This window comes from Prinia subflava, chromosome 4 (genome assembly GCF_021018805.1).
Source record: "Prinia subflava isolate CZ2003 ecotype Zambia chromosome 4, Cam_Psub_1.2, whole genome shotgun sequence".
Lineage (NCBI taxonomy): Eukaryota > Metazoa > Chordata > Aves > Passeriformes > Cisticolidae > Prinia > Prinia subflava.
Window position 1 is genome coordinate 55,478,927 of NC_086250.1, and position 9,617 is coordinate 55,488,543.

The following is a 9,617-nucleotide window of genomic DNA, read 5'->3' on the forward strand; positions in this document are numbered from 1 at the left end:
CAAGGTGATACCAAATCAAGGACAACTGTTGGTATACTGAAGGGTATAGCTGCTATTCAGACCTCAACCAGCTGAATAAATGTATAAAACACACACCTGTATTGGACTTCCAAAAATGAGAATGCCAAGATCCCACATCTGGGACAGGATACAGTTAGGGAGAAGTGGAGGCTGGAACTAACGGTTCCACAGGAGAAGACCCAGCGGACCACAAACCAACAAAGTCAGCAGTGTGTGCCTGTGGTAATGACACTGACCACATCTTGGAGTGCCACAGCCAGCAGGTCAAGGGACATGATTATCACCCTCTCTTCAGCATAGACGAAGCCACATCTGGAGCACTGTGTTCAGTTTGTTCTCTTGCCAAATAAAAGAGAGACTGAAGAGAATCAAGCAAAGAGTCATTAAGGGAGCTAGGAGCTCTGACATATAAGGAGGTTGAGTGACCTAGAAATACCAATATCCTTGTAAGTTTAATGGACATTTACTGCCAGAGCATTCTTAGCAGCATTCCTTATAGTCACATTATGAGAACAGATGCATTTTAGTAGTCTCATCCAGAAGACCTACAATGGCTATAAGTATATATTAGAGCTCATTAATGTCACTGTTGCAGTACCTGATGATGTGCCACAGCAAAGTTTGAGCTGAGTTCCATACAGACATTAAAAGGTAGCCTGAAGGTAGTACTGTTCTGCAAGCAGAGACTTCCATGGATCTTCTGTATTTCTGTAAGCCTGACAAACTTGCTCCTGTGCAGAGATTGTTGCACAGAAAAAGGAATTCTAAATCAAACTGGCATCCTACCCATGAATGATTTTCCATTTATAGTTGTAAAGCCACTGTTAAAGTGGCCAAATCTAGTTTATGAAATATTTCTGCAGCTATAATTGTTTAGGACCACTGAACTGCATGTTCCAAGCCAGATCAAAAGGAGCACCACAAACCCATGAAAGGCTTATGTGTAAAGACAGGGTAAATTCCATGTCTGGGATCATCTGTAATTCTGTCAAACCAAGAGTGCTTGTAGTTGTATACAAATTAAATGTCTGTCTGCCAAAATTAAGTGAATGAAGAACAAATACCCCCTTATCACTTTTTTTTTTTTTTTTTACAGTAGCTACCTTGTTTTCTTTAATGTTAAATGTAAAATAACCTCCCTTTCACACTGGTGTGAAAATATAAATCAGATTGGGATTTACATCAATGCCAGGATTGATCCCAGAAATTTTAGATTACCATTTTGCTACAAATATAGATGTGGAAAGGTATGCCATGGTTTTGGGTTTTTTTGACAGCTGACATAGCTGAAGATGTAGCTTAAACGCAACAGGATTTTGAGGGAACTGATTCAAGGCAAGTGTATGGCTGATTTACTATAGATTGGCCACACAGAGAGATGAATTTAAGCAATTCCAAACGTAGTTGAAATTACAAGGCCTGATGTTTTTATGTTTGCAGACCAGTGATACATCCATGATTTTTCATGCCTGGTCATGTAAAAAAAGCAAGAATTAGTAACAACTTGCAGTGTTAATTCCCTAAATAATTAGCACTTACACATATTACACGTATTAACTTTTATTAATGTGACTTGAGACAGCCAAAAGGCAGTGTCTAAAACAAAATTTTAAAAAAAGAGAGAAAAAAAATGTTAAGAAAACAAACTAGCTCTTTAATTGCTTTATCTTGTAAATACAAAATATTAGCTTTAAGAAAAAAAAATCCATAAATATGAAACCTCCTGAATTCCTCAGCTACTCAATAAACTCAACGGTTTATTTTGGAGCCTCTGGAAATTGGTACGAAATGTAGTAACTTTTATAGTCCAATTGATCTATCTTCAAAAAATACATTCTGGGACATGAAGGGTTGAAACCGCGCCTGCAAACCTGACCTTTACATCAGCTGGTCTAATCTAATAAAAGATATTACCTCTCCCTAGAAGCGCTTGCTTTGTTTATGGGCACGGCTGCCCGAGAGTACAGCACTACTATTAGCAGACAATGCCAACTGCCAGGCTCTCCCCGAGAGCCCGGGGTGGGAGGGGCTGCCAAAAGCGCCCTCCCGCCAGGGATCCCCGCCGAGCCCCGCTCCCTCCCCTGCGCGGCTCTCCCCGCCGCGCACCTGCCGCGCTGGGCGACACGGCGGGGACGGGGCGCGCAGGGCCGGCCGCCCAGCTGTCTGCAAAAGGCAGGGTGCTCCCCGCCTGAGCGCCAGCGCCCGGAGCGCATCTGGGCTGGGCTCCAAGTAGCTGCTGGAGCAGTCGTTAAGATACTGTTGCCCACCCAGCACCGCACTCATTAATTTCTAAAGCAGTCGCCCACAGCTTTGGTGGACAGAGACTCAGCAAGATCGCCTGGGTGCCTTCGGGCTTCTCCCTCCGACAGGGCACTCCTAGCTGTCTCGGTGTCCCCCCAGGAAAGGCGGGAGCCGCGGTGCCCGGCGCGGCCGCGGCCCCAGGGCGCAGCGACCCCCGCGGGCCCGGGACGCGCCCCCATTCCTGTTGATGCAGCGCCCCCTGCGGGGCAGGGCTGGGCGGGGCGGGCGGCCGGCGGCAGCGCCGGGAAATGGAGCGGCTCCGTGCCCTCTCCCGGCGCGGCACTCGGCGGGGCGGGAGCCGCTCGGCTCCTCCGAGCTGCGCCGCCAGGACTCCGGCGCCCGCCGTCGCGCCGCACCGGCCCCGCGGGGCTTCCGCACAGGGGAGGTGACTGACAGAGGCAGGCGCGGAGGGCAGGCGCCGGCGTCCCCCCCGCGCTGGCACGGGGCCGAACTGCGCCAGGCGAGGGGGCAGCGCTGGGGAGGAAGAGGATTTGCCGCTTAGGGTGAGGGAGCGCGCCGCGTGCTCACTGGGGAGCACTGGTTGGCAAAACGAGCGGGCTCCGACCACCGTGCCGGGGCTGCCCGTGCCGCAGGCGGGCTCTGCGGAGCCGCGGCCCCCGTGCCCCGGCGCTGTCGGCGCCCCGCCCCCGCGCAGCCCCGGACGCGGCGGCTCGGAGCGACCTTCCCGCAGCCCGGGGCGGGGCAGGCCCGGCGCGCCGCGGCATTCCCGCCCTGCCGCCGCCTGGCCGCGCGCCGCCGCATGCAAATGAGGGCGCTCCTCATTGGGCCGCAGCGGGAGCCCTTTGAAAGGGCGCCCGGCGATTGGCCGCGCGGCGGCGTTAACGCACACGGGAGAATCTCCCCCCGCCCTTTTTTTTGCCGCTAATGTGTGCTGCGTTCCTCTCAGACGGTGTGTAACTCTGCGCGCCGGTTACTACAGAACAAGTAGTTCCCAGCCCCCCGCCCTCCCCGTGCCCGCCCGTGCGGTGGGGCGGGACAGGGCGCTGCAGTCGCGGCCACCGCCCCGCGGGGGCTCCGGCGTACAGGGGAGGGGGCAGCGGGGGCGGCGGGGAGAGGTGTTCCCCCCTCCCCCGCGGAGGGATATTCTCGGCGCGCTCTGCCCGCACCAAAATATTGAGAGTTAAGAGGCGGCTCGGCGGCGCCGCCGGCTCAGAAGCGCGCGGGCAGCTCGGCGGCGGCGCGGTCTGTCCTCCGCCCGCCACGGCTCCACTGCGGCGCCCAGCCCGCTCCTGCCGCCGCGGCCCCCGCAGGGGCGGGCTCCACGCGCGGATCCGGAGCCCCCGGACTCGTCTGCCTCCGCGGAGGGCTATAGTTTTGCCTGCGCCTGCCTGCGCCCCGAGCGGCTTTCGCCGGGTGGAAGAAGGAACGCGGGAGCGGCGCGTTCGCTGACTGCGTTTGTCCGGAGGACTTTGTGAGACCGACGCCTGGACTGCTGCCGGCGCGGACGGACCCCTAAGGATTCCGCGGGTTCCTGCTCCCGGCCGCAGAAGGGACCACGCAGAAGCTTTCGGCGGCCCGCCGCCCTCCGCCGGCTCCGGAGAGAGGAGAGCCGCGCCGAGCCGAGAGGACGCCGGCGGAGCTGCCGCGGGGAACTAACTCGACGTTTTCCCCTTCTCGGAAGATGTTGCTCTCCAAGTTCGGCTCGCTGGCGCATATCTGCAGCCCCAGCATGGACCACTTGCCGGTGAAGATCCTCCAGCCAGGTATGGGGCTGGGGTGTCCCCTGCCAGCGCCGCGCCGGAGGGCGCAGACCCGCCCTGCGTTACTGGGGTGTCGGGGTCAGCGTCTCGCAGTTGCCGGAGCTGCGTTTTTTTTTCTTTTTTCTTTTTCTTTTTTTTTTTTTTTAATTGAAGAAGAGTTTTTTTTTAAATAAAGCCTCGGTCGGAATCAGGGCAGCGCACACAGCATGGGTCCGCCAGGCAGAGGTTTTCTATTTTTTTTTTCTGTTTAGATTATTATTATTTTTTATTATTATTTTTGTGATTACTGTTGCTATTATTATTGTTATTCGGGCGCAGCGCGGCTGCGGACATTAACGCGGGTTTTTCCCTCTTGTTTCCGCAGTGAAAGTGGAGAAGGAGCCGTTTGATAAAGTCTACCAGGTGGGCTCCGTGCTGGGCAGCGGGGGCTTCGGCACCGTGTACGCGGGCAGCAGGATCGCCGACGGGCTGCCGGTGAGGCGCGGGGCGCCCGGGCGGGGGCGGCGGGCGGGAGCGTGGCGCGGGAAGCGGCGGGCGCGGCCGGCCCGGCCCTCGGCGGCGGGGCGCAGGCTGAGCCCGCCCCGCCGCTCACGGCGCCTCCGTTCTCCGTGCTCCGCAGGTCGCCGTGAAGCATGTGGTGAAGGAGCGGGTGACCGAGTGGGGCACGATTGTAAGTACCCGGGGGGGGCTCCGGGGGTGCCGCGGGGCTCCGCCGCGGCGGGGCCATTGTGTGGGCGGCGGGGCCCGCCCCGCTGGCGCGGCCTCTGCGTCGGGAGGGAATTTGGCGGGGGTTCGCCGCCGCAGCGCCGCGCCCGCCCCTCGGACTGCGGCAGCGGCGGAGGGGGCCCGCCGGCCGCGCCCTCCTCCCCGCCCTGCACGCCCTCCCCGCCTCCCTCCCCTCCCCGCCTCCCTCCCCTCAGCGAGGGGTGCCCCGGGCCGCGCCACCCCCCCGCTGACCCGCGCCCCTTTTTCTGCCCAGAGCGGCATCATGGTGCCCCTGGAGATCGTCCTTCTCAAGAAGGTGGGCTCCGGCTTCAGAGGGGTCATCAAGCTGCTGGACTGGTACGAGCGGCCCGACGGGTACCTGATCATCATGGAGCGGCCCGAGCTGGTGAAGGACCTGTTCGACTTCATCACGGAGAAGGGCGCCCTGGACGAGGAGACGGCCCGCGGGTTCTTTCGGCAGGTGCTGGAGGCAGTGCGCCACTGCTACGGCTGCGGTGTGGTGCACCGGGACATCAAGGACGAGAACCTGCTGGTTGACCTCCGCACGGGCGAGCTGAAGCTGATTGATTTTGGCTCGGGGGCCCTCCTCAAGGATACAGTCTATACCGATTTCGACGGTACGTGCCCCTTGCCCTTCCCGTGCCCCTCCCGGGGTGATGCCCTCCCTAGAGCTGCTGCTTAGCCCCTTTCCAGTGACCAGGCACAGCAAGCAGAGCCCCCGACACGGGGGTTCATATCAGGTCTATCGGTAATGGAAACCCGTGGACCCGAAGCCGCTTAGGGGTGTTCAGTTGCGCAGGAAAGGAGCGATTCCAGGCAGTGACGCAGCAGTTTATGTTTCCCTGTCTTGGAAAAAGCGGGGTTTTTTTCCTAGAGGGCGATCTGTTTACATGGAGGTTTTGCCAGTGTCGGATGTTTCCATGTGTGGATATGCAGTTTTTATATGCGGTGGTTTTTTTTAACTCGGAGTGGTACCTCCCCCGCTCCCATTTTGCCAGTGTCCTGGAAATCCCGCATTGCAGATTTTAAAGCGATGAGGACAAATACACTCCCTCAAAATGAGTTGCTACAGCGGCTGGGGTCGATGCTTTAGAGGTGGGAAAGCTGAGCATAAGCCAGCATGTGACCAGAGGGGGCATTTCCCCCAGTCCTCGGAGTGGGACTGATGTAACGCCGGGGTCTGGCTCCCCCCGCCCCAGCTGCCGCACTCACATCTGTTTGTTGTGAAACCCGAAGCCCTGCCGCACGTGACCCTCGGCATCACGAATTCCCCGTTTTGTTTGGTATCCAAGGAGCCCTCGGGCACTGGAGGGAGGGGACGGGGGTGGGTTGGGAAAAGCTGCCGCATAGAAGCCCCGGGGGGAGGCCTTAAAAACATAGAAATCGTAAGCGGCCCTATTTTGTTTATTGCCCTGTGGAATTGGATAAAGCAGATTAGCCCCGTGTAATGCGGGCAGACCTGAGTTTCACCTTCTTGCCGCCCTCTCCTCCTCCCCGCCAGCCCCCTTTGTCCTTTTGTGTCTATTTTTGGTGTGATGCTGCAGACGCCACGTGGTCAGTGAAAGGGAGCTTGCCTCAGTAAACAGTCAGCTGATGGGGCTGTGTTATTCCTTGCAACAAAATAGAGCGACCGGAAGGGCCAAGTGTGTTGATGGTGTAGCTCTGCAGATGACCTGAAATTACACTGCTAATGGCTTTGGCTTATGAAAAATTTAAAGCTGTTTAGTTTTCTTGGGGTTTGTTTGTTTGTTTTAATTTCTAAATGTCAATATTTTGAGTTTATTGTAGTTTTGTCAGAAAGAGCTGAACAATGGGGAGACACTTTAAACCTTTACTCTAATTGTGGGGTTTTTTCTGCTTTCAGGAACAAGAGTATACAGCCCTCCAGAGTGGATCAGATACCACAGATACCATGGGCGGTCAGCAACAGTATGGTCTCTGGGAGTTCTGTTGTATGATATGGTTTGTGGAGACATCCCTTTTGAGCAAGATGAGGAAATCTTGAGGGGACGATTATACTTCAGGAGAAGAATTTCACCTGGTAAGTTCTACAGAAGTCAAATGAATTTTCTGGTTTGGGAGGTTTTTTTAATGGTCTTGTACACGTGAGCTTGTATGGATGGATTTTTGTTACTGAGGATTGTCTGTTTTTTACTTTTTTAGTCTAATATAGCACTTTTTTTTTGTTACAGAATGTCAACAGCTGATCAAATGGTGCCTTTCACTGAGGCCTTCAGACAGACCAACACTTGAGCAGATTTTTGACCATCAATGGATGCACAAATCTGAAGTAGTGAAGTCTGAGGACTGTGACATAAGGCTACGGACCCTTGATACTGATGTATCTAGCACAAGTTCAAGTAATGAGAGTCTGTGAATTACTAAGGACCTCGCACTGGGAGGGGGAGCTTCAAGCAGAAAGACCACAGTGCTGCTGCCAATACATAGGAGGGGCTAGAAAAATGCATTCATTATTCTGTAGTTGAATCTTTGTCTGAGGGACTTGATTTTGTTTTCCCCCTTTGCTGGTTTCTGCTTTGGAATGAGAGATTTCCTTTGGAAACGCTGATGTTTGGGAGTTGCAGGCCAGTACTTAGTCAAAGACTGACCTTATTAAGAAAGCAGCGACCTCTTGAATACATGGTAAACTTTTTTGCTCTCATAGAGCCTGGACTAGATTTTATTTGCTTTTGAGTGCCTTTTTGAAAGCTGCTTCAGTGGGACTTTCTTTTTTGAGCTGTCTATGTCCAAAGAAGATCCAGTTCATTATAGGAATTTGCTCCCTTTAGACTCAGTGCTGGAGGAAGCAGCTCCTATGATGCATTGGAGAACCTGTTCGGTGATTGAATGAAGTAGTCCCATCCACTGGTGATGGAATACTTGAACACAGACATTTCACTCCTGCCCCCCTGCCCTTTACAAATCCAACCCACCTCTGCTGCTCAAAATATTTCCTATAGCCTGCACAGAAATATGAACAGGTATATCGGCTTCTTTATCAGAAACATTTATTCATGTTTCCTTTTATCATCTCTACCATTGGGCATGAGAAGCCCCTTTCTCAACTCCCCCCGGCCTTTTGTCACCCTGCGAGTCTTAAAGTATGTATGGGCATGTTGAATGCACAATCAATGCAATATTCAAGGACTTCTACTTTTTTTTTTTCCATACCTGTATAATGTGTTTATGTAAACTTGGTTTTTCCCGTGTACTATACAGTTATTTATTGTTTGGAATTTAGAAGACCTCCCACAGTTTTCAACTGTGGCTATTTATTTGGTTAATTTATTTGGTTAGAGTTATTCAACACTGTGCTTTCCCCTCCTTCTCCCCATGGGAATTCTAGTGGTTTGCCCATGGCACTTTTTTTCTGCATTCCTGTCAACTTTTGGTTACAAAAAAATAAAATAAAAAAAAATTCTGACCTTACCAGTTTTTTTGTTGGAAGATGGGAAATTGTTGTACAAAGTCTAATTTAAGGGAAATAGAATGACTTTTTTAAGTTAGTCAGTATGCCTTTTGTCTGGTATTATTGTACCAGAAGTGTAAAGTAATGCTGTTTGGAAGGGTTTTAAATTATTGACATTGTACAGTCTCCGTGCATTGGCTCTGGAAAGGTAGAGTGGCAGAGTCATAAACCTTAATTTATTTTAATAGCTGTGTTTCTGTGATCTGGTTGCATTTATGCAGCTTGGATTTGGATTTTTTTTTCTTCTGTTTAACGGTGTGAAATGTATGGAGATCATATTTTTTATACAGGTATTTCAATTAAACTTTTTGTATATAACAGTTCTGTGCTTGTGTTCTTACTTTTGTTTTCCCTGTTACTTGTGATGAGCTGGGGAACACGGTTACCATCTCAAGCCTTGTTGAAGGCCTGCAGCACCTGAGCCAGAGTTAGGAGGTGGCCTATGCCATCAAGCATCGACCATTTTGAAGGAATTAAGCAATCCCTCGCCTGAGCTCTATCTACTCCTCAATCACGGTGTTTGATGTTGGACTGAGGCAGGAGTACAATACAACAGCACTAATGGCCTACATAAAAGGGAATTGGCCCTGTAATTGTGGGACTTTTACCTCTGTAAACACTGACTATCAGTGTACTTGTCCTTAAGTATAACAAGGAAGGAATTCTGTAGCTGCTGGTGGTTACTGTAGTTTTCACAGTTGATATGTTTACTTTCCATTACATTCAGTTTCCTTCTTCCCACTTACACCTTCCTTCTGGCAGTGGATGAGGACTTCTGTGCCCTTACAGGAAAGGGGTGGCATTCTTGGAGATCAGGGCGACTTTTCCTTCCGCTCCCTTAGATTATCAGGCTGGTGTGTGTCACTTGACAGGGTGTGATACGGCAGAACACGTGCCGTTCTCACCTACAGCAAAGGACAAGAGGAATGTCCTCGGCATTCATCTTCACACGTTGGGAGGCAAACCCTGCGGATTAACGATTCCATCCTCGTCTCTGCAGCCAGGGACTGACCTGACTTGGTCTTGTTGCGGGGGTGGTAGTGATTACAAGCTTTAACTACTGCAGAGGGATCTACGAGGTATATTTAAGGATGTGTTCAGTCATTAAAGGTGCTTTATAGTTGTCACAGTATAAGGGCTAGGCTTAGAATCCTGGTTTGATGTTATTTCCCTTTCTGAGGATCTTTCTGCCAGCTCATCTGCTATTATTTTGGTTCCCTATGGGTAATATCTTGCTGGCATCACATCAAGCTCCTGATGCTAACTAGTTTAGACTCGAAATGCCAATAAATAGCAGGAGGTAAATCTGAAGAAAAAAGACCATTTTTGGTCTGTGCACTTTTCTGATGACATGGAGGGAAGGTGTAGGTAGCATTTTC

The 9,617-nt window shown here is 52.2% G+C and overlaps 1 protein-coding gene across 1 annotated transcript; it reads left to right on the forward strand.

Annotated features, from left to right (window-relative positions):
* The first annotated feature begins 3,375 nt into the window (after positions 1 to 3,375).
* On the forward strand, positions 3,376 to 8,558 carry PIM3 (Pim-3 proto-oncogene, serine/threonine kinase). Its single transcript, XM_063396812.1, has 6 exons — positions 3,376 to 4,046; positions 4,408 to 4,517; positions 4,663 to 4,713; positions 5,023 to 5,386; positions 6,634 to 6,810; positions 6,962 to 8,558. Exons 1-6 carry the CDS (start codon positions 3,965 to 3,967, stop codon positions 7,144 to 7,146), a joined length of 969 nt encoding a protein of 322 aa, XP_063252882.1. The 5' UTR covers positions 3,376 to 3,964; the 3' UTR covers positions 7,147 to 8,558.
* Positions 8,559 to 9,617: the final 1,059 nt, after the last annotated feature.

What these genes read in the sequence shown, in the direction of transcription:
- PIM3 (XM_063396812.1), top strand. Translation starts at nt 3,965, where the DNA reads ATGTTGCTCTCCAAGTTCGGCTCGCTGGCGCATATCTGCAGCCCCAGC. An exon ending in GGTGAAGATCCTCCAGCCAG is followed by an intron (nt 4,047 to 4,407) that starts GTATGGGGCTGG and finishes TTGTTTCCGCAG; the next exon opens with TGAAAGTGGAGAAGGAGCCG. An exon ending in AGTCTATACCGATTTCGACG is followed by an intron (nt 5,387 to 6,633) that starts GTACGTGCCCCT and finishes TTCTGCTTTCAG; the next exon opens with GAACAAGAGTATACAGCCCT.